The 24,122-nt window shown below is 51.0% G+C and overlaps 2 protein-coding genes across 8 annotated transcripts in view; one reads left to right on the forward strand and one right to left on the reverse strand.

Annotated features, from left to right (window-relative positions):
* BUD31 (BUD31 homolog) lies at positions 1 to 10,133 on the forward strand. Of its 2 annotated transcripts, XM_045460767.1 has the most exons (6): positions 1 to 183; positions 1,395 to 1,529; positions 1,959 to 2,079; positions 7,836 to 7,958; positions 8,175 to 8,341; positions 9,888 to 10,133. In XM_045460767.1, exons 3-6 carry the CDS (start codon positions 1,986 to 1,988, stop codon positions 9,936 to 9,938), a joined length of 435 nt encoding a protein of 144 aa, XP_045316723.1. In that variant the 5' UTR covers positions 1 to 183; positions 1,395 to 1,529; positions 1,959 to 1,985; the 3' UTR covers positions 9,939 to 10,133. The 2 variants fall into 2 exon arrangements, with proteins under 2 accessions (XP_045316723.1, XP_045316724.1); XM_045460768.1 differs by lacking the exon at positions 1,395 to 1,529.
* Positions 9,614 to 24,122, reverse strand: part of LOC123589110 (pentatricopeptide repeat-containing protein 1, mitochondrial-like) — an 18,781-nt gene continuing 4,272 nt past the window's right edge. For 5 of the 6 annotated variants that reach the window (XM_045460756.1, XM_045460754.1, XM_045460753.1 and 2 more), the window contains exons 3-9: positions 22,845 to 22,985; positions 19,512 to 19,730; positions 17,633 to 17,734; positions 14,731 to 15,438; positions 13,558 to 13,674; positions 12,681 to 12,863; positions 9,614 to 10,744 (exon numbers count right to left, since the gene is read on the reverse strand). In XM_045460756.1, coding sequence (XP_045316712.1) covers positions 10,562 to 10,744; positions 12,681 to 12,863; positions 13,558 to 13,674; positions 14,731 to 15,438; positions 17,633 to 17,734; positions 19,512 to 19,730; positions 22,845 to 22,985 — 1,653 coding nt within the window. In that variant the 3' untranslated portion in view covers positions 9,614 to 10,561. The remainder of the gene's footprint in view (positions 10,745 to 12,680; positions 12,864 to 13,557; positions 13,675 to 14,730; positions 15,439 to 17,632; positions 17,735 to 19,511; positions 19,731 to 22,844; positions 22,986 to 24,122) is intronic. The other variant, XM_045460757.1, reaches the window with a different exon arrangement.

The raw sequence follows: 24,122 nt of genomic DNA on the forward strand, positions 1-24,122 counted from the left end.
CCGGGAAGTGACGGCAAAAGGCAACAGCGGGCTGGAATTTATACAGGCGGAGCTGCAGACACCTAAAATGACGCAATCTCAGCGCGAGAAAGGGAGGGGATCCGCGAGGACCTCATCCTGGAGAGATTGCCTGGGAAGCGGAAGCCGTCGATAAAGAGGTAGCTGACGGCGACGGTGGTTCAGGTGAGTGCTTTTCCTGTGTTCTCTAGTACCTTGGTGACCGCTAAGGCCGGGAATCGGAGGTCTGCACTGGCCCAGAGGCGGTGGGAGCGGTTGGCTTGGGACGGGTGCGGGCTTCTGGAGCGGGAGGTCAGAGTGAGTTCCCGAGAAGAGTCGGCGCCTGGTTCGTTCTGCCCAGGGAATGGGTTTAGGGATTCTCTTGCTTCTAGGTTCCCACTCCTCCCACTGTTTTCTCTCCCGAAAATGTTTTCTGTCTAAATGCTGTTTGTTCTTGTAAGCTCGGCCCAGATGTCCTCTCAATGAGCCTTTTGTACAGTCGCGACTGTAATGTTTTCCCTCCCTAGCTCCGAATACCTTTCCACGCTCTTCTTACGAGCGCTACCACCTCTTATACCACCCGACACCCCTTGATCTAGTTGCTTCCTACCAGTTTTCTATTGTGGGTTGTCCTCTGACCTCCAGATGAGCCATGGCTCTCGAATTTCCCTGGGTCATAGCAAATTGGTGTCCCGTATCTTTGTTCTTCCAGCCGGGCGCGCTTGGGCAGGGTCCAGATTCTGACCATCTCTAGCTTCAGAGCAGGGAAGATACGTCCAAAGACCACTGATTTGGGAGTCAGGAGCCCCCCCCCCCCCCCCCCCCCGCCATCCGAATCATACTTTGCCAGTTTTTATCTGTGTGACTCTGACTTTACCTGCAGAAGTTTCATTTCTCATCGGTAAGGTTGTTAGTGGAGGATTAAGGAAAGGAGGCTGGGTGTGGGGGGGGGGGGAGTGGACATTGTAAACTGTCAGACACCCCACAGAAGGGAGGGACCGATGAGTTTGGGGGATAGGAGTCTGCTATGCTGCACAGTAGGAGGTAATTAACCTGAATTTGCTTTGCCACCTAGAAATGCCTTGTGACTTGAAAAATGTGGTTGTTTAGATTTGGACTGGCTAATTGTGTGGACTTTATATAACTTGCCTTTATGTAATACTTTGTTGGGTTTGAAGATTCTTTGGGGGTGCCTGGATGGCTCAGCTGGTAGAGTATATGGCTCAGGTCATGATCCCAGGGTCATGGGATGGAGCCTGTGTTGGGCTCCGTGCTGAGCTCCTACTTAAGATTCTTTCTCCCTCTCTGCCCTGTTTGTGTGCTCTCTCTCTTAAAAAACAAACAAATGAACAAAAACTCCTTGGCAATCAAGCTAATTCACTGCTCTCGTTTTACAGATAAGACTGAAGACCAGAAAGGGAATGTGGCCTCCCCCAAAGTTACAGTAATTGGTAGAGCTGGACAAGAACTTGAGTTTGTAACTGAAGAGATCAGAGATCTTTCTGTTACACTCTTGGGAAGCAGACCCTGAGGTACTTTGACTTGACAGCATCTTTTTCCCTTTTAAACGCTCATTCCCTTGTCTCTCCCAACCATAGTCCTTCCCACACTATGTTGTAATTGCCTTGTCACTTTCTATCTCCTTGCTAGAATGTCACCTTCTCAACTATAGAAATTGTGTCTTACTCTTTGTTCTGTGTTCCCAATATCCAGTACAGGGCCAGGCTCATAGGTGATGTTAATGATAACACCAAAAAGTCTACTAAACACATTTAATGTAGGCATGTTGCATATAACTACAGTTAAATCTTCACAATGGTCCTATAGGTAGATTATATTATCCCCATTTTACAGATGAAGAAACAGAGTAAGGGAAGTGAATGTGCACCAAAATGGTGGCTAGTGAAGGCCTTTGGGGATCTCAGGTTCAGAAACCAATCCATTTAATTTTCCTCTCCCAGATCTTTGCAAATTATCTTGTGGGAAACATGCCTAAAGTCAAAAGAAGCCGGAAAGCTCCCCCAGATGGTTGGGAGTTGATCGAGCCGACACTGGATGAATTAGATCAAAAGATGAGAGAAGGTGAGTGGGGGAGTTTGCGACTGGGTGAGGTGTGTCTAAGGGTCACAGGCTTAGATGACCCCCCAGGGGCCAGGCATAAATGCAAGTATCAGTGGGAAGAGACAGGCAGCACCACTATGGCCTCCTGACACTGACGTGTTTTGTTTGCTTATTAACTCAGGAATGTTCTATGTCCTGGAAAATAGGATGGCACCAATGAAAAGGTCCTCAAAGCCATTTTGGGGCCAACTAGATATGAAAGCTTTAGAGAATAAAGATCAAATAGCAGACCTATAATTAGTTACTATTTTGGTTAGGTACATACTTAGAATTTTACAAAATATGTTTACTTGGAAAATCCTGTCCTTTTTCATTTTCACATTTTCTGAAACAGTTTTATTATTTTTCTTAATAAAAATATTGGGTCTTTGACACTGGTTTCATCATCACTTTGTTTCTGCATTATACGCTAGTTTTTTACAACGTACGTTCCCAAAAAATGTCGATGATCCTGAACTTTGTGAATCATGTAGTATGATTTTAAAAAATTTATCCGAAACCATGAGCCTTATATCTTATATGATCACAGTGTAACTACTTACTGAATTGCTTTTTAAATTTTTTTTTTTTTTTCAACGTTTATTTATTTTTGGGACAGAGAGAGACAGAGCATGAACGGGGGAGGGGCAGAGAGAGAGGGAGACACAGAATCGGAAACAGGCTCCAGGCTCCGAGCCATCAGCCCAGAGCCCGACGCGGGGCTCGAACTCACGGACCACGAGATCGTGACCTGGCTGAAGTCGGACACTTAACCGACTGCGCCACCCAGGCGCCCCCTGAATTGCTTTTTAAAGTGGTCCTTTCTTTAAAGCTTTTTGGTAACTAACCCTTGTTATGAGGTCATACCTCCAGCAATAATTATTAAATCATTGTTAAGTCACGTTGCCTTTTTTCCCCAAAACTGATTGTATCAGATAACTTCTGTTAAATACCTAGAACTTCCAGTAATCAAGGTCATTTTTGGCTGAGAGATTTCTTCCCCAAACCGATCTCTAGTCAAAATAAAGGAACCTGGAGAGCGCTGTAATAGAAAAGATTTTGTGAGTCCTTGAAAATTGTCTCCAAAAGAAATATTCTCTTCCATTTTTGTTTAATCGTATAGGCCATCAGCATTTCTTTGCTTTCCCATTTTTTGATAAACTCACAGGTGTAAGACCTGTTTCATGTTGTCCTTCCTTCCATTATGTAGAAAACAGTGGATGGCAGGGGGCACCAGACTTGGCTTTAGTGTTGGGAACAATAGGAAACTCTGAGGATGTGGCAGACTGGACAGGGGCAGGAGCTGCTATTCACCCGAAGCCCATTTTACCTTGGGATCCAGGCTAAGTTTTGCCAAATTTTCAGGGGGGGGTTTCCCCAAGAGAAGCCAGAAATCCAGCTGTTTTATGTGAACTGGTTTTTTTTTTCCTCCAGGTTTATTTTGAGAGAGCGAGAATGAGCAGGGGAGGGGCAGAGAGAGAATCCCAAGCAGGCTCTGTGTGAGAGCACAGAGCCTGATGCAGGGCTTGATCTCCTAAATTGTGAGATCATGACCTGAGCCGAGACCAAGAGTCAGATGCTTGACCAGCTGAGCCACTCAGGTGCCCCCATGTGAACTCTTCTAATTTAAAATTCAAACTTAAAAAATCAAGATTCCGACTCTTGATTTTGGCTCAGGTCATGCTCCCAGGGTCATGGGATTGAGCCCCATGTTGGGTTCCATGCTATATGGAGCCTGCTTAAGATTCTCTCTCCCCTGCTCACACTTTAGCAACAACAGCAACAAAAAACCACAGGTATTTGTGAAAGGAGCCAAACAAAGCCTGCCTTCAGGCTGGCTGGGGCTGCTGGTTTCTCGTTTGTAGCCTCTAGCACAACTTTTGCCTGTGGTATCTGTGGCCACACTCCTAGACATGGGGGACCCTTGTGTGGCTTTTGGCACAGAGGAGCCCAAAGCCAGTGGCATTACCAGGCCTGTCCTGATCTGAGGGCCACTTACAGGACAACTCACACTTACTGAAGCAGATGGGGAGTTCCCGTTTTCTCTTGTAGTTTGTCCCCAGTGTTTGCTAGCTTGACTCTTGACCCTGCCTGGCTCTTTATGTGTCTGTTAGGTCATAGTCAAGTTTTTGTACAGCTGCTTTGGCCCTGGAGGTCCCCAAAGAGCCTGATTATAGCAACTGAGGGGCAGAGATGGGGGAAACTGTGTGGCAGGGGAGTTTGGTGGGTAACTCAGAAATAAAGGCACTATTTCTGTGGACTATAACCAGGACTTGTAAATAACTGCTTTTATAAGGACTTTAAACTAGTTGAAAATAAGCATGAACACTTGCATAAAGAACCCTTAGCTAGATTTTTAAACAATAACATTTTAAAAGAATTGTTGCCAAGGTTTTGAAGTTAACGGGCAGTTGCTTTTGAAGTTTTTGGCATTAGCAAAGTGGCAAAAAGCTACATCTAGCTTGCGCCACGATGCCCCTACCCCCGGCCTTTATTCCTGCCCTATCCTCCTAGGGGCAGGACTCTGCATCAGCCACCAGAAACGACGTTCCACTTTGTGTGTGGACCTGTACAAAACAACATCCAAGAATGTGCACGTGGTTTTGGGAAAATGGGTCCAAACGGGACTTTAAAAATGGGAGTGCTGCTATGATTAAAAGACTGAAAAATGACCAAAGCTCAGGGAGGGAGGCTCTGCTTCCAGCTGCAGCCTAGGCAGCAGTGTGCCCTTCCCTCAGTGGCTTTATCCGGATGCATGGCTTTCCACACTCTGCCCAGGTGACCACATCTTCTCCAGCCGTGACTCAAAACTAGACTCTATATACCAGCTGCCTATGGAGTGGCCCCATTTGGACATCTCAAACTTAACCATGTCCAGAACTGAACCATTCATCCACCCCAGAGCTGCTTCCGTTCTGAGGCCACAACCACGGACCCATCCTGGACTCTTCTCATTCTTTCTTCCTATCCAAGCATCTAAGACATCCAGATTCCTAAGAAGGGTGACAGGATGGAGGAAATGTTGTGAGACAGATCAACAAAGTACAACGTCTGGATGTTGTTTGGACCTTAATTCAAACACATGCGTTGTCAGCAGGTGTTTTTGAGGCAATGAGTGAAAACTGAACTGAGTATGGTTGCTAATAAGGAGGAATGGTTGGTTTTGTTGTGTGGGATATTAGCATTGTGGATCCTTTTTTAAAAGTCTTTAACATGTTAGAGATACATAGATATTTATGAATGTGACACTTGATGGTTTGAGATCACTTTAAAATACTTCAGTCTCCCACCCCCAGAAGTGGGGAGAACCAGATAAAATAAAAATAGCTGAATACTAGAAATGTTTGAAGCTGTGTGATAGGTCTTGGGGGTCCAATATGCTGTTCTGTGTACATTTTAAATTATCCATAGTGCAATGTTAGAAAATCCACAAGTCTAAATTTTGATTCCTTTTAAATTCCACCACATGGTCCAAGCTACTCTCACCTGGGTTACTTCGGTAGCTTCCTACTTCTCTCCCTACAGTCGTTTCTACAGAGCAGCCAGGGTGAGGGCTTCAAATTGTTAAGTCAGATCACAGTGTGCTCAGGACCCTCCAGTGATTCACTTCCCCATCAGAGCAAAACCAAAGTCCTGAGGCATCTGGGTGGTTCAGTCGGTTAAGCATCCGACTTTAGCTCAGGTCATGATCTTGCAGTTTGTGGGTTCCAGACCCACATCGGGCTCTGTGCTGACAGCTCAGAGCCTGGAGCCTGCTTTGGATTCTGTGTCTCCTTCCCTCTCTCTCTCTCTCTGCTCCTCCCCCACTTGCACTCTGTCTCAGTCTCTCAAAAATAAACAAAGTCCTTGTGTGGCCTTCCAGGTCAAACACTGTCTCACTGCAGCCCCCTCCTTAGTTCCATCCCCCGTCTCTCTCCCTCATCCCCTGCCCACAACTGCTGTTCCTGGATCCCTAAGTAGTCCTGCCTCAGGGCCTTTGCATTGCTATTTGCCTTATAAGCATGTTTGCCCCTCCCCTTTTTTATTTAAAACTATTTTTTGATGTTTGTGAGAGAGAGTGAGTGAGCATGAGTGGGGGAGGAGCAGAGAGGGAGACAGAGGATCCAAAGCAGGCTCCACACTATGAGCACAGAGCCTGACATGGGGCTTGAACCCGTGAACCATGAGATCAAAACCTGAGCTGAAATCAAGAGTTGGCTGCTTAACCGACTGAGACACCCAATGCCCCACTCCCTTCCCCCTTTTAAATTGGGATCTAATTGATATAAAACATGCATGTTTTATATCATGCACATGATTTTAAATCATGCACATGCACATGATTTGATATGTGTATATGAAATGATTAACACAATGTAACATCCAGGCCTTACAAATGTACCATACGGTATTATAAATTATAGTTCCCATGCTATGCCTTACATCTCCAGGACCTGTCTGCTAACTGGAAGCTTGTACCTGTGATCCCCTTCACCAGTTTTGCCCAGTCCCCAGCCCACCCCTTGTTTCTTAAGGTCTGTGATCAGATGTCCCTCTTGTGCCTTCTTTGATCACATGTATAAAGTGGCAGTCCCCCCTCTCCCCACTTGCCATCCCCTCTGTGTTCTCTTTGGCCTCTACCACTTCCCACCAGGTGCTGATCTGCTTCCCTCCTCGGAACGGGGCTCCAGACCTGCTCTGTCCGCCCCACTGCCTTGTCTTCAGCACTCGATCAGGGCCTCAGCTGCAGCAGGCACACAGTGCGCACTGCTCAGGCCTCAACACCTGCCTTTTGCTTGGATCACAGAATCCTGTTCGTGGAGCTGAGTTCTACGTCCTAAGTCATAGAATGTCCCCAAAGTTGGAGAAACGGAGGCACATTTTTCTTGACCACTCCTCCCCTTTCTCCATTCTCTAAAAACTGAGTCAAGGTGATAAAGATCAACTTGGAGCTGCTAAGAGACAGAATTGCCACTTCAATCATGTTTAAATCATGTGGCTCATTTTTTATCTTTTTTAAAATAACAGCTCTATTGAGACAGAAGTCATATTCTGTAAAACTTGCCCTTTTGAAGTGTTAAGGGTGTTCAGTATATTCAGAATCAAGCAACCATTACCCCTCCAAAAGAAACCCTGCACCCTTTAGTAGTGCCTCCCCTGCCCCCCAGGCTGAGGCAACCACTAACCTACTTTGTGTCTCTGCAGATAGTCATCCAGTAGGTGGGCTTTGGGGATGACGTTTTTTTCACTTGGCTTCATGTTTTCAGGGTTCATCCGTGTTGTAGTAAGTCCATACTTGATTTCTTTTTACGGCTGAATGATATTCTGTCCTGTGGGTGGGTTATGTTTGGTGTATCCATTCATCAGTGGGTTGAGGCTGGGTTGTTTCTACTTTTGGCTATTGTGAATAATGCCGCCTAAACATTCATGGAGGAGTTCCGTGTGCATGTGTTTTCAGTTCTTTTGGGAATATACCTAGCAAGAGAACTGCTAGGGCACTTGGTAACTGTTTAACTCCTGGAGGAAGTGCCAGACTTTTCCAGAGAGGCTAGGCTGCACCATGTTACATTTCTACCAGCAGCATATGATCCAATTTTTCCACATCAACACCTGTTACTGTCACTTTGATGACAGCAAACCTAGAGGGTATGAAGTACGATTTATTCTTTATCCCTAGTTATTTAAAAAACAAAACATTGTGACCTGTGATTGAACGCTGCCTGCCACAACAAAACAAACACGCCCCTTTTTCTCCCCAGCTGAAACAGAACCTCATGAGGGAAAGAGGAAAGTGGAATCTCTGTGGCCCATCTTCAGGATCCACCACCAGAAAACCCGCTATATTTTTGATCTCTTTTATAAGCGGAAAGCCATAAGCAGAGGTAATTAGTTAATTCTCTTGGCCTGGACAACTTGAGTGGCTTTCACGTTTAATGGTTCTTATTCTTACAGCCTTAGCAAATGTCATTTGTCTTATCACTAAAAAAGGTGGGGAGGGGCCGCTGTTGGCGAAATAGTCTTTTTAAGGAAGAGTGGTGATGGGTTGGGGCAGCTGTGTTATACCGTGGTCTGATGCCCTTTCCCCATTTTTTGGACAGAACTATATGAATATTGTATTAAAGAAGGCTACGCAGACAAAAACCTGATCGCAAAATGGAAAAAGCAGGGGTATGAGAATTTATGCTGCCTGCGGTGCATTCAGACACGGGACACCAATTTTGGGACGAATTGCATTTGCCGGGTCCCCAAAAGCAAGCTGGAAGTGGTAAGTGAGGTCTCCGCCCCTGTAACATCTGATGATCAAGTTGGAGGTTCCTTTTTCAGTTCAGAAGTGTGTCCTGGGTGACGCCAGGGGATTTTACACTGTTTTGTTGGGCTGGAATGTAGTCCTTATTGCCGGATGGCCTGCTGGCCATTCCCAAGAGAGGGAATCTCTCTCTAGGGGAACCCACACCCGGCAGTTTGGCAGCAATGGCGTGTTAGGTCTGGGGCGGGGGTCAGTCTCAACTCCACCCTTGGGCAAGTTACTGAAGTCCTTCCTCATGTATGACCTGGGGGTGGGAAGGCTGAGTCAGGGAAGCACAGGCCAGTAAGCAGACATTCCTGTCCTTCCCCTCTGGGGCTCACTCTTCAGGTACGCTTTTTTCCATGCCTCCTTTTCCTCAGAATTACACTGTATTTCTCCTGTCAGAACCTTGTTCTCTGGGGAGCTCCGGAATGATGCTGGGTGTGCAGTAGCTGAGCTCACAGCATCAGCCTCTCTGAACTGGAGCTAGAGAAGGAGGCAGACAGTTACCGTGATGTTAGCCTTAGTGGCCTTTGAGTGCAGCACCCTTGGCTGCTCGTTGTGGGCCGAGCCAGGTGGTCAGACTGGACTGCCTGCCTCCCAGTTGGCCGCCTGTCACACAGGTGCCTCATCACAGGGTCCCTCTATGCTGCACACTAGTTACAGTTTACAGAGCTTTGACTCCAGGCACGGGGCTTTAGCTCAGCGGGTAGCTCTGTCTCCCTGAATCACCTGGAAGGCCAAAGGGCAGGGGCATCGGAGAGGGCTGCCTCCCCAAGGGAAGAATCTGGGTGTGAATTTTCTGGTAGGGGCAGGGAGAGGTGGTGAAGTGGCAGAAGCCTCCCCTCTGAGAGCCCCAGGATTCTGTGGTGGCATTGGGTCCGCGGTGCTGCCCCAGCCCTGCGGCCAGGATAGAGCCTGCTTTAGCTTTAGTTGGGTTTCACCTTCTGATCTTGTTTGCTTAGGTAAGGGTCTTGCTCCTCCAAAACAGGAAAAAGGAAAATCAACACAAACCACTGCTCTAGGGCCTTCTGTTGGGCAAGCCCCCAGCCAGACATGGGGGCCCACCTGGTCCAGGGGATAGGACTCTTCGGCTGCCATACAGATTCAGGTGTACATCCTCTTTCCCGGTGCCCCCACTAGAAAGTTCCCCAGCCCAGAGGCCCCTGGCACTGAGCCCCAAGTAATACACAGACCCAACTTCCAGCGTATTGAAGGGTGTGTCATGCTCACTTCATAGAATAACAAGAATTGCTCACAGGTTTTTTTTTCCTTTTGTGGTGGGGGGATAAGCGTGTACATAGAATTTGCATATATTAAGTGCACAGAAGTGTAGCTTCAGGGTCCACAGTAGCTGTTTCCATCCATCATGGAGGGCTTTCTGAAGAGTGTCCTGCAGACACTCTGAAGAGCGTCACAGTAGACCGTGAATGTCCCACCACCTTCTTGGTGGGAGGATTGCTGCACGTGGGGGGAGGGGTGGCACATGGTGGAAGTGCGGTGTCTCAGCTGTCCTCTGTTGCAGGGCCGGATCATCGAGTGCACGCACTGCGGCTGTCGGGGCTGCTCTGGCTGAGGCCCTCGGGCCCTGACCTCTCTTCACCCTGAACCTTGGACTTCGCAGGTTTCTGCCTGTCGCATCACGCCCTCTCCTGGGAGCAGCTCTTCTCGCAGAGCGGTGCTCCAGGCCCGAGTGGGAGCATGGTCTCTACATGTTAAGGCTTTGGTGTTTATCAGCTGTGATTTGTAGAAATAAAACTTTTAAACCTTTTGGGCCCTGCATTTGTTCTTTCAGAGAGCCAGCCATCTGTAGAACCCAGTGGGTGAGCACCAGACCCCAGGGACCCGTCACCCTTGGGACTCAATCCTGACTCCACCTTGTAGGTGCTGTGTGACTCTGAGCCAGTTCACTTTCCCCATCGGTGATGGGGGCAAGGATGACCTGAGAGGGCGTGCCAAGGTCAGCCGGTCTGCTCTTGGACCTGCCATGGACTCATCAGGCCCTGGGCCCAGTGTGTCCTCATACCGATGCCTGCAGAATGCTGCAGCGCTTCCTCTGGGCCCGACCATTCCCTTGCGCTGGAGGCCACTGGAACACATTTGTGGGTCAGCTATGGAAAGCATCCCGGGGCTCCCATGGAGCCCTGTAAACACCACGCACTCTGTTCCAGCTCTGCCGGAAGTCCCCGGGGCCTCCCTTCACCTGCCTCCAAGGCCTCTGTCCACATCAGCCTCAGTGATGGCGTCTTGGTTCCCCTTGGGCTTGGTCCGGAACTTCTGCCACGGGTGGGGGGTTTCCTCTGCTGGCATCACTTTCAGCCACTGCTTGTAATAAGCTCGGAAGCCATCAATCTTCTCCAGGTAGGTGTTTTTCTCTTTGTACTACAAATGGAAACGCATGGGGTTCAGAGGAGCCATTAGTCATTGCAGGCTACCTGTAGCTAATCCCAAGCCATGGCAGCTGGCTCAGGCCTCAGGGAAGCTGTTCTTGCTCCTAGGTGGTTAAAGGGAGAGGGCAGAAGAGTTGTTCGGTCCCTGAGCAGCTTATGTAGAGAGACAAAGCTGCTGTGGGGTAGACCAGACTTCCTCTGCTGACACTCCTTCGAAATACGAGCTGCCGTGCCACACCAGGGACGTCACCCCAGCCCCCCAAGCTAGAATCCCCGGGTGCTAACTCTGCCTCCACAGCCTGAGTGCCTCTCTCCATTCTCAGCACTGCTGTAGTGGTCTCTGGAGAGGCAGGCAGGAAAGGAGCAAACAGCATGAACCTGGCAGATCCCAAAGGAAAGCTGGCAGAGGAATATGTACAAAAAACCCAAAAAATGTCCAAGTTGAAGACTGTTACCACATGATGACAAACAGTCTGATTTAAAAGATTCAACCAGGGGCGCCTGGGTGGCGCAGTCGGTTAAGCGTCCGACTTCAGCCAGGTCACGATCTCACCGTCCGTGAGTTCGGGCCCCGCGTCGGGCTCTGGGCTGATGGCTCAGAGCCTGGAGCCTGTTTCCGATTCTGTGTCTCCCTCTCTCTCTGCCCCTCCCCCGTTCATGCTCTGTCTCTCTCTGTCCCAAAAATAAATAAACGTTGAAAAAAAATTTAAAAAAAGAAAAAAAAATAAATAAATAAAAGATTCAACCATTTTAAATTTGTATGTATGTCATACAGCCTAAAAGTACATAAAACAAAAACCTGACCATCTCAAATGGAAATACGTCACCGTCGTAAGGGAATACAAATGTAATTTGAATCCAATAAGCTTTGGGCCTGTGGTAGTCCAGTGACTTGACTGAACCTGAGAAGACCCCCCGAGGGCCCTACACCACGGAGTAAAGAGACAGATCCACAAACTAGAAGATATTGCAACATGGAGCCAACAAAAGATTAGCATCCAAAATACATAACTCGGAAGAACCAATGAGAAGACTTAACCAACTGTCCAAATACTCCCTGCTGTGCCCTCTGCCAGGCACGCTCTCTACTGCCATCTCATGAATTCTTACTGGGCCTTCAAAATGGCATTCCAGCATTGCACCTGCACGGCTGTCCCTGACCCCATGCCTTGCTGTGTCCCTGCCAACTCCCTACCCCCTGGGATTGTGCTCCTTCCTCCAGGCCACAGCTGCTCTGGAGCCACTCAACACAGAGTCTGGCTCCATAGACCTAAAATCTGAGCCCCCTACCCCCACCCTGCCCCCGAGCCTGCTCTCTTCAGAACAACAGGGAAAGAAGTGGCCAGTACAAAGCAGATTCTTTCACTGCTGCTGCTGCTGTCCCATTCACTTGACAAACAGACTGCATTAGGCACTGGGCAATGGGCAGGCCCCGGGGAGCCAGCAGAGCCAGGCAGTCTCCAGCTCCAGGTTTTGCTTATGGTTTTGCAAAGGTGAAAGTCACGTGCACGTGTAATGACAGGTTGTGAAGCATGGCAAAAAGGAACAGTGCTGTACGTGATGGGAAGGGGCAGCAGTAGTGGGGCAGCTCTGAGAAAGAGTCATTCAAACTGAGGCGCACAGGATGAAGAGCCAGTTGTGGGAAAAACGGGGAGCCTATCAAGGCAGAGGGAATACAAAAACCCCAAGGCAGGAAAAAGGCCAGTAGGACTGACTGTGAATACAGGGAAGAGTAGCCTAAGATGAAATGAGCCACAGGGACGGAGACTCACGGGCTGTGTTTTGAAGAATTTGGAATTTCTCCTAAGGGAAGCCACTGACAGTTTAAAGCAACGGAATTCCACCGCTGAAAGGCCGGCCCTAGGGGTGAGGGGAGAGGCAGGGGTGGTTAAAGAGAAGACAGGTGAGTTGGAACTTGGTGCACACACCCGATCAAAGCTGGGTGGGTACTGGGCTGCAAACTCCAGTTGGCGGATGACCACCTCATTCACCGGGACTCTGTTCTGCCTCATGTCCTTCAGGATGTCAATGAGATAGGTGTAGTCCAGCCTCTTGAGGGCGGCGTTGATGAGGGTGCTGTAGATGTGGGTGTTGGGGGTCATCTGGGATTTCTGGAACATCACAGACATACAATCAGCAAGGAGATGGCCACTGTTGGGACAAAGCAGCCTACCGTGCGTGTCAGGCTAGGGGGCTTACCTTGCCATTCAGGCCTGCTCTGCAGACCAGCAACCAGGGCAAGAAGGGCAGAACCCTGTGGCAACAATGGGCTGTCCTTCCCGCTCCAGGAGGAAAGCGTGTGCCCCACAGGGCAGGCCCAGCCCACCCAGCTGAGGATCCTACTCCCTCAGTCCTGAAGAACTTGCTCAGAAATCAGTGGACTTGGGCAGTAAACCACGTGCAGACCACCTCTTTGGCTCTTGGCTGTAGGTTTACCGCAACCCCTGCCCCCAAAGTTCTGATAGATCCCTGCTCCGGTCATACCTTCCGTCCCTCCAGAACCGGGCCTAGTCTCTCCCCACGACCTCCCTCAATCTCTCCCACCACAGCCACCTTGAAGACTGTCACACCCTCTGCTTTCAATGCCGGCTCCTGCAGCAACGGACCAGGGTCCACTTTCTCTCACATTGGGCCAATGGCCATTATACACTTGAAGCTAGAGCATCCCCACTCCCCACCCCCATGCACACTGTTTATGCTGTCTCGGTGCAGAGGCCTGGGGGTTCAGGAGGGCCCAGGCCCTCTCTTCCCAAGTACCCCCCCACCCTGAATTCTCAGCACCTGGCCTGGCCAGGACCCACTCACCTTCATGTCTGTGAGTAGTCGCAGGCCGTCCCCCGGCCTGTGGCACCCAATGGCCAGGTTGCAGAACGTCTGCAGGTTGGGAAGGATCCCCCTCTTTGCCAGGAGTGGCAGCAGAGCCTGTGGGGACAGACATGGCACTTCTGTAAGCTGTAACCCACCGGGCCCGGCCAGAGCCTTCCCTGGTTGAAGCCCCGGTTGGGTGCTGTAGGCCTCGGGGGCACAGCAATGCTCGGGGGCCTCACAGCCCCCTCTGCAGCCACGCTAGATGCTGCTCTCAGCCCAGCTCCCCAGAGTTCAGCTGCTCTGCAAGGACTACCCTGCCTTCTCCCCGAACGTGAATGGGAACATGAATCCCTTCACATTCCTGTCTCTGTTCCACTGTCGGTCATCCATCCTGGTCTTCGGCCTTCAGTGTCTAAGGCAGGAGACAGCGCCAACAACAGCGTGGGAAGTAACTGCCGAGACTGCCCGGGCCAGGGGCTGCGGAAGAAGATGGCCTCACAGCCTGCCTGGCTCAGGGAGGGGTTCTGTCATGTTTACCTTGTCTAGAAGGTGTGCTCTGCACTGAGGGCCTGAAGGCAGAGGCTGTGTCTCTTCACAAGACACAAGAGCCCACAAGAGCCCAGGTCAGTGCTCTGACAAAAGAGACGTGACAAAGACACATTGACAAAATCCCACAAGGACTCCCGTGTCCCCATCTGTGAAATGGGGAAGGCTTGTACCAGCACAGCCTTGTGGTGCAGCCAGTGAAGAGAGGAAAGGATGGGAAGCTTGTAGAACAGCATTTAACACAGAGGGCTAAATCAGTGTGTGTGTGTCAGGGGTTGTGGCTGAAGGGTGGGCACACTTGGGAGCCACCAGCCTCTTAGGCCACGTGTCCCATGTGCCCCTCAGCAGCGTGAGGATGTTTGATGTCTGCCTCCACCCACCTGGGAGCTCCTCAACGGGGATGGGGAGAGTGGCTGGCTGGTTCACCGTTCGACTGTCAGCTTTGCCCAAGCCCAGGCTCAGGCCCAGGCCCAGAACAGAGGCCCCAGACAGTCTGGCCACCTACTGCAGGAACGGATGACACACCCTGCAGGGGAGCCAGGTCCTGCAGTCAGAAGGTCAGAGGAGAGAAGGGAAAGGAGGGACCGCAGCCTTGAACCTGGTGCCTGCCTCTGAGCCCCTCACCTTCGCCCCGTCCAGATCTCCAAGCTTGCTCTTCTTCCTCATCAGCGTGTTGAAGAACGTCACATCAGCCTCCACCTGGTGCGTGTCCAGGACGGTCAGCAGTGAGGACTCCGCGGGACTCCCGGGCTCCACCACCTCAGCAAGCAGTGTGAGGGTTTTGATGTTGGGTCGGAGCCCGTGCTCTGCCATCTTGCCCAGGAAGCCCTCCAGGCCCCCCATCAAGGCTAGCCGGTCAGCCGGGGTGGTCACAGTCCCAAAGGAGACCACAGCTGGGGAGACTGCTCCCAAGGTCAGGAGGTTGGTCTCCGGCCCCCGGGGAGAAGGCTCTGGGGCCAAAGAAGTGAGGGCCACCATGTGGTCAGGCTCTGTCTTGGTTTCCACCTCGGGCTGGGCCTTGCTGGGGCCTCTGGCTTCCTGAGGCTCCAGAGGGCCCTCAAGCACCTGAGAAGGTTCCAGAAACAGCTGCCTCTCCAGGGCCTCCACGTCCAGCCTGACTGACATGCCGTCGCCCCCCCGGGCCTGGGCTCTCCTCCTTGCCCGAAACCCACCTGCCAGGGGCTGGAGCAAGACTGTCTCCTCCCTGGGCCTCAGGAGCAGTGCCGAGGCCACCTCCGGGTCCCCTAGGCCGCAGTCTCGAGCTGCCCCCAGGAGCAGGTTGTAGCCATGCTGGCTTGGCTGCAGCCCCAGACTCAGCATCTGCCTCCACACCTACAGGGGAGAGACAAGCTTGGCCCTGTGCTCCTTCTCAGAAAAGCCCTCGGCAGAGCTGGCACAGGGAGTCAACAACCATTCGGTAAATGCAAAGGGCACAGGAAGGAGCTGGACAGTATCTAATCCAACGCCAGGTTCTAGACAACTGAGAATCCTGAGAATCTGAGGACTCTCTGGAGGACCCCTGTCCTCCCTCTAGTTTACCCCAAAACTGTTCTCGCAATTTCATCTCTCTGTCCTCTCCCAAGGCCCCTGTACTGGGAACAGACTTTGCCCTGGGTCTCTGCCTGCCTTCTCTGTACTCCTCTGGGGAGGGACGATCAGAGAGGCTAGGTTCCGGAAGAGTCTAGAATGACTTAAGAACTGGATTTAGTTGTACTTCCTGGGTGCTCACTGTGTGCCCTGCCCCGTGCAGCCTTCTCACACTTCCTGGAGAGCAGGCACAATGGAAGGGGACTCAACCAGGAAGAGTGCCTCACAAGCTGACAGCCCTGTTTCCTCTTGAGATCATTTTTATCCCACAGCACAGTGCCTTGCACACTCAACTGTGTTTTCCACAGAGGACTGCCCTGATCATGTCTGGGTCAGTCTGACACCAAAACCACGCCATTTCTAAGATGCCATGAGATGCCACACAGGGCTCACTGGTCTCACTGCCTTTGTGGGCTCAAAAGAAGGCCACCTTCAGTGGGATGAGAGCTCACATCCGACTTCCTTTCCTTGTCAGGGTAAGTGTGCAGACAAGGTAAGGGCTGGTCAGGCCCAGGTGGGTGCAGCTTGCAAGACATCTGCTGCCCATCAGACAGGGATTTAAGAAGGGCAAGGATCTCAGCAGGTACCCCCATGGGAAACGCTGACAGAACTGAGGTTTAGTGGGGGCTTGGGCTCTAAGAGTCAGACGGATGTGGGTTCAATTCCCAGCTCTGCTTCGTAGCTCTGGGACCTTCAGCAAGTTTCTTAACCTCTGTGAGCCTCAGTTTCTTTGTCTGTAAAACAGGGCTATTGGTGCCTAGCTTGAGCAGTTTAATAGGTGCAAAACACAAACCAGCTATTAGCGTTACAAACTACCTCTAACTAGAACAGATCTAGAACAAGGAAAGGGAGGAACAAGATCTTGGCTGATTTTCACTATAAAGCTACTGCTTCCAGGGGCACCTGGGTGGCTCAGTCGGTTAAGCGGCCGACTTCGGCTCAGGTCATGATCTCGCGGTCCGTGAGTTCGAGCCCCGCGTCGGGCTCTGTGCTCACAGCTCAGAGCCTAGAGCCTGTTTCAGAGTCTGTGTCTCCCTCTCTCTGACCCTCCCCCGTTCATGCTCTGTCTCTCTGTCTCGAAAATAAATAAACGTTAAAAAAAAAAAATTAAAAAAAAAAAAATAATAAATTAAAAAAAAAGAAAAAAGAAAAAAAAGCTACTGCTACCAGGGAGTCTGCAGAGGGAAGGCGAGCTTTTGGTCAGGGCTGTCCCAGGTCACTGGGGCTCACACTCCATGTGGATCAGCCACCTGGGGATCTTGTTGAAATGCTGATCTAGGCGCAGTAGGCCCAGGTCGGGCTGAGACCCTACTTCTCTGGCAAACTCCCAGGTGAAGCTAAGCTGCCAGTCTGTGGGCCCCGCCTTAAGTGGGAGGGCTCTCGGTGAGCTCTGGGTCCTCCCCACCTGTGAGAAGCTACGAAAGCAGCTGTGGTACCATTCCTAATACCACCACCCCACTTCATTAGGGGGGGTTCTCTCGGGGGACCTGAGGTGGAATCACAGCAGTGTGTCTCAACTTCGATGTCCATGAGAATCTCTCAGGATTAAATGCAGACCCCTGGGTCCCACCTGCAGAGATGCTGAGTGGGGGCCTGAGGGAGGTGGGCTGAACAAGCACTCTGGCTAAGTGTGCTATGGGCATTCAGAGACCGTGAGCATAGCCGATCTGAGCTAGCTGCACAGAAGGCCACTCGGTAGAGTGGGAGAGGACTGGCTATGCCCTCACTTGGGGGTCAGCCATGCCGCGTCTGAGGGCCTCCTCTCCCTGCCATCTGTAAAACGGTGGGAAGCCATGTGCTTTGCAGAGGCCAAAATACCACAAATATAAAAACACCCAGCACAGGGCCGTCACAGCCGCTCAAATGCACGCATCATCATCTGCACCTGACACAGGTGCACAGCGGAAGAGGTAGGAAGGCAGAGCTGGGAGGGACAGACCTGCAGGGCATATCGAAAACCCGTCTTCTTGTCCTGGATGCAGCCCATGAGCAGCAAGCTGAAGGTCCTCTCGGTGACTGCATGCCCTTTCTGGACAATTTCCTGGGGGAGGGAACAGAGGTCACACTGAGAACCTGTGGCAGAGCCCAGTCCTGGGCCCGACGGGGCTGACTCAGGGCAGACACTCCTAGCGCACCCCAGGCTGTGCATCCTGAAGAGGTGGGACCTGAATCTGGCTCTAGAGTGGCTCAGAACAAGCTCCTGAGCACAGCCATCCAGCTGCTGCCTGCACTCTGTCCTCCACTCCTTCCAGGCTGCTCTTCCTGGCCGAAGCAATCAGTTTTGTGCAGCCCCTTGGCAAAGACCATCCCCACAGCCACTTCTAGCCCCTGTGCTTGAGGCACTGGAACTGCACAGAACTGGCTTTAGGTCCCAGCTTCGCCATAGGCCAGCTGTGAGTGTGGGAAAGGCATTAAGCTCCCTGGCCTCAACTTCCTCATCTGTAGAGTGGGGTCACAGGTAGGACGTGCCTTAGAGGACTTTTGGAACAACCCTACCAAAAGGTGTGGGGCCTGCACATGGTACGCGCTCATGGCGCTGGCCTCTCCCGGGCCTGTCGGGGTTGGCCAGACTTCTTGAAATTTCTTCCACCACTCAGCACCTCAGAGTCTCCTTAAGCCTGTCTTCCTCTGTCCCTCTTGTGAGCATGGGTGTTCCCACCCTTCCGGTCTGCTGCCGCTCTCCCGTCTCCCCCTCAGTCACCAACTCTTCCATCTCAGTGAGCTTCTAGTTTATGCTCCCTCTTCCTGGACAATCACTGCTCTTTCTGAACTGGGCCCTATCCCCCATCAGCCAGAGTGACCTGCATAAAATACCAATGCCATCTCTGGACAGGTCAGAGGCCTATCAGCCACACCGCCCTCTTCTGGAAGCTTCAGCCACCAGCCTCTCACACAGCACCCTTTAGAGGGATTTGTCACTCAGGGAGGTCTCCAGACTTGAGACCCCATGACCCTGCCTCTCCCACAGGCCAGGCCGGCTCAAGGCAGCCAACCCAGGGACTGGTCAAAGGCTGTCCCGCACCACATGGTACTTAGACACTCCATCGGGTCCTGGCTCCTGCAGTGCGCAGGTGGGACCTCACTGGAGTAGTGAGGAAAAGCGTCGGTCAGCCATGGGAAGAGTGAGACAGAACTTAAAAGTAGAGAGCAGGCCGGCCCTGAGGGAAGACAACGCTGCCAAGGGTGTGTCCAGTTCTCCCGAGGTTTGGTCATAGGCACCTAGAGCCTTCCCTGCTTCCCATGAGCCTTTGTCTGGGTGTTAACTCATGTTGATCTCCCTTCACTACCTGAGAGTGCAGAACCACCACCCTGCTCTCGGTCCTCCCTGCTTAAACCTCCCTCACTGTCTCCTTCTCCGGAACTGGAGATAAAAACCCTGCAGCTGGGGAATAAAAGAGGCTGCAGGCCAAAGCCCTGAGGCATTCAGGCCCCTGCTCAGCACTCCCATGAGCCCACTCACCTGCTCCCCTCAAACCTGGCACACTGACCTGCCAGACTCCGCCCTCCCAGAAACCAGGATTTTTCTTCCCACTGCTCTCTCTAGGCAGGAGGCCTGCCCTGCTGGGCGCTGACTTGCCCTCAGCGCTATAAAGCCCCGCCCTCCTCTGCGGCACCACCGAGTCCCGCACAGGGAGACACAGCACACAGCGGCACACACAACCTGCCTGCGCAGGGGAGGGGCCTCTTTATGTGTCCCACGAGGCCTCTGAGTCGTGAAGCCACGACTGACTCCTGCACGAGGGACGCAGCCACAACCTCACACCTGCCACGTGAGACTGGCCCCAAGCGGGGGATGAGGAAGGAAGAGGCACCCTCACCTTGAACACATCGAGGCACATCCTGAGGTCTGCGCACATGGCGGCCATCTTCAGCAGTGCATGGTATGTTTTCAAGTTGAGCTGGAAGTTTCTGGCCTGGAGCTGCTGCCGGAGCTTCAGGGCACTCTGCAGAGCAGAGTCCTTCCAGGGGGACTCAGCGCAGACGTTGAACAGGGCCGTATATGTGGCATCTGAGGGCTCCAGGTCCCGCTTTTTCATCTGCATTGATGGGAAGAAACTTGGAAGTGGCTCTGGGGTCAGCTGGACACACAGGTGACAAGCTGCCCTGAGAGGAAGCTAGAGAGGACTCTGTTCCTCCATTAAACAGGCCCCCAGCAGGGCCTGTGCTAAGGTGGAGCTGAGCAATATGCCAGGGCCTACTTCTCCAAAACCCTGACTCAGCCAGAGGGACTCTGAAAGCTACCCCTGCACTCCAGATGCACCAAAGTCACCCTCCCCATGGCCATCAGCCCACTCTGGGCCTGAGATGCTTTTAGCAGGATCCTCCAGATGCTCCTACCCACTGGCCGACGAGGTCACCTTGACTGTGAAGATCTATGGGGTGGACGTGGTCTGGGGAAAGGTAGGAGGGAACAATCAAACCCCTGCTCCCACATTTCCTAACTGAGTGGTCACAGGCAAGCTAGCTCCTCACTGGAAAAACGGGGGTGATACCATCATCTTGAAAGGCTGTTGCAAGGGCCAGGTAGGAGAGTGGCCCCCACACTAGCGGCACATCTCAGGATCCCCCACCCTGCAGAGTCATACACCCAGGAGTGAGGCTGACGCTGTGCTTATGAAGCCCTCCAGGTGACTGAGCAAGCTCGAGTTTGAGAAGCTCCTGGTAAAGCCAAGTGCTATTTCCCAGACGAAGGCCACCTGACTGAGGGCAGGTGACAAGCTGCTTGCAGAGGAGTGTAAAGAAACTTCTTTTTAGAGTCAGGCCGTTTGGGGCTCAAATCCCAGCTCCAGTGCTCTCAAGCAGGGTAACTCTGGACATAGCACTTTATCTCCCAGGGCCTCCGTTTCCTCCTCTGAAAAATGAGGATGGTGATCCTGACTTTGAGGATGGATGATGCGTGCTCTGTGTGGACTCACATATACAACAGACGTGTATGAGGACTTCCTACAAGCCAGGCACTGGCCACCAGTGGTTACCAGGACAGACACAGCTTGTATTCATTGAGCTCATGCTCTAGACAGGAAGAATCATACCAGACAAATAAGTAATCAACAATAGTAGTAGCGGCTGCGAAGGACACCCACAGAAAAATGGAAAAGGAAAACCAGTACAGGTGGGGAGACCTGGCAAACACTACTTTCACCAAGTGACCAAGAAGGTAATGTCATTTGTGATAGGTCCCGTGACACAAAGTGAAGAGGGCACTTCACCTCTGTGATATTCTTTCCCTAAGCCCATAACCCCAACCTCATCACAAGAAAGTACAAATTGATCAAAAAACTAAAAATTGATCGCTTCTCGGCCTTTTGGCTAAGATCAAGTGTAAAAAACTAAAAATTGAACTACCCTACGACCCAGCAATTGCACCACTAGGTATTTATCCAAGGGATACAGGTGTGCTATTTCGAAGGGACACATGCATCCCCATGTTTATAGCAGCACTATCGACAACAGCCAAAGGATGGAAAGAGCCCAAATGTCCATTGATGGATGAATGAATAAGATGTGGCATATATATCCAATGGAGTATTATTCGGCAATCAAAGAGAATGAAATCTTGCCATTTGCAACTACATGGATGGAACTGGAGGGTATTGTGCTAAGTGAAATTAGTCAGAGAAAGACAAATACCACATGACTTCACTCGTGTGAGGACGTTAAGAGACAAAACAGATGAACATAAGGGAAGGGAAACAAAAATAATATAAAAACAGGGAGGGGGACAAAACATAAGAGACTCATAAATATGGAGAACTGAGAGTTACTGGAGGGGTTGTGGGAGGGGGGATGGGCTAAATGGGTAAGGGGCATTAAGGAATCTACTGCTGAAATCATTGTTGCCCTATATGCTAACTAATTTGGATGCAAATTTTAAAAAATAAAAAATAAAATTTAAATTTTAAAAAAAAGTACAAATTGAGAGACATTCTATAAAATCCTTGACCAGCACTCCCTAAATCTGTCAATGTCACAGGGGAAAAAAAAAAGGAAACTCAAAAAAGTAATAATAATCACAAAATGGAGAAGCCAGTATGAGAACCCAGACGGGATACAGGAATAGAAAGAGGATATCAGTGGAAAACGTGGTGAGATCCAAGTAAAGTCTGGAGTTCGGTTAACAGTAATGTGCCAGTGGTGGTTTCTTAGTTTTGACAAATGTACCTTCACTATGTAAGATGTTAATACGGGGATTACCTAGGTGAGAGGTATTTGGGAAAACATATCTTTGTAGCTTTTTTATAAATCTAAACTTATTCCAAAATAAAAAGTGTATTGGGGAAAAAAAGCAGCAAATTGATAGAGAATAAAAAGAATGAACTGAGCTTCTCCGAGGTGACATGTGCCAATTCCCTTAAGGATCCCCCAAGTGTAAGCAAGTGCCTGCTTCTGGACTGTTTACCAAGAACCACAATAAATACCCTCTGGCCCCACCTGCCCCTCACTTACCACCTGAATGCTCTTTGCTGGCTAGCTGATCATGTCTTTCTACACCATGGTATTTAATTAGGTTTTTTAGAGGACATGTTACTTTATCATTTGTAACCACAACTCTTCCCCCTTGCTTCCAGCCAGGGATGATCAGGCCTACAGTAAGAGCATCCCAAATGACCAGCCGAGGGCTCCCAACAAGTCCTGCTGGGAGAAAGGATGCTCCCAGCTTCTGACTCCAAGAGAGGATGGGGTCTCTAATACTGGAGTCTACTATCCTCTTTGGCAAAGCTCTCTCCTGACTCACAAAAGAAACAGCTTCCTGGCTCTGTGAGTGATAAATACAACACAAAAAGTGGATGAATATAAAGTAAAATCATCTTCCAAGAGAAGTAAAAGCCCTTTTTTTCTGAAAGAAGGGTGTGCATGTGCATAGAGCATGGGGGGTAAGGAGGAGAAACAAACTGGGGGTGGGTAGCAGTGGAAAAGGAAGAGGTCGGGTGGGGCCTGCCCTGGTCGGAGGACTTACAAATTCATGTAATCTTCCAAGACCACCTCCAATTTACAGATGATGAAACAGAGGCTGGGAAGGTTAAACGGTCTGACCAGGGTAATGCACCAGCAGGTGACATCTCATGATATGCACCCAGCTCCTTTTGACTCTAAAGCCCATGCTCTTTGGAGCGTTACCCCTCTGGCCCCGTGCCCCAGCCCCCACTCACATCATTGTAGAGCCTGAAGGCTTTCTTCAGGTATCCGGCTCGCCCGCAGCCCCCGATCAGCACCGTGTAGTTGCATTCGAGGGGCTGGAGTCGCTCTTCCTTCAGCATCTGCCTCTCAAACAGCTCCAGGGCCTCGGCCAGCTGGTGGGGGGGAGGGGCGGGGGGGGGGACATGGGAGGGGGCTCAGGTCAGCCTCAGAGACCCTCAGCAAAAGGGAAGGAGACTGAGACTGAGGGACCCTCCCAGGCGTGCCCGGGAGCCACACATCCACCCCGGGCCTCTGCCACCAGCTTCTTGGTTCCTGTGCTCTGCAACAAGGGAGCTTCGTGGTGGCCAGGAAGAAAAGCCCCCTAAACTCCCACCACCTACAAAAGCTCTCAGCCCCCGTGCCATGCCTGCCTTCCCTCCAGCCAGATGTTAAACTCCTCAAAGGCAGGGCCTTTGCCTGTCTTTGCCTGTCTGTGGGCCTAGAGTGGAGCCAGGGCCTCATCCTCAGTAAGTCCTCAGAAAATATTAATTCTGCAGATCCTGGAATCTGCCCTCCCCCTGCTTCCTTGGTGACCCCATCTGTAGCGCCAGCCCCCTGGGTCTAAGCTGGATGGGAGACTGGGTTCTGGCCAGTTTCGTAGGTACACTCAGGGCCACTGTGCTGCACAATCACAGGGGGCCATTCACAGCAGCAGCCTCCTGAGATGGCACAAGACAGCAGCCCTGAATGACTAGCTTCCTCTGGCTGCAAATCCCCTTGGCCCATAGTCGTCTCTACCCCATCCCTACTCCTATACCACCCCCTTTAAATCCTCAATTCACTCCTTTACAACTTAATTATTTTCTTTGTCCGTCGGTTCAGCCAGTAATTACTGAATCCTACTATGTACCAGGCAAAGTCTATTCGCTGGGATACAGCTATGAACAAGAGGGAGATCCCTCATGGAACACATCTTCTAGTGTAGAAAGAGACACCAAATGAGATAACTAAGAAAAATATACACTGTGTCAAATGGTGATAGGTTTTAAAACAAAAATAAAGCAAGCAGTGCCAAAAGAAGGGTATGGGAGATTCAGTTTTAGATATGACAGCCAAGCAGGGCCTCAACCAGAAGATGACAGAACAGCGATCTGAAGGAGGCGAGGGAAGGAAGCATGCAGCTATCCGAGGAAACAGCCAGGGCAAAAGGCTTGAGGCAGGAGTCTCCCTGGGAGTTGGAGAAGCAGAGAGGAGGCCAGAATGGCTGTGGCACAGTGAGGGAGGGGGAGACGAGTGGAAAGCTAAGGAGG

This window comes from Leopardus geoffroyi, chromosome E3 (assembly GCF_018350155.1).
Source record: "Leopardus geoffroyi isolate Oge1 chromosome E3, O.geoffroyi_Oge1_pat1.0, whole genome shotgun sequence".
Lineage (NCBI taxonomy): Eukaryota > Metazoa > Chordata > Mammalia > Carnivora > Felidae > Leopardus > Leopardus geoffroyi.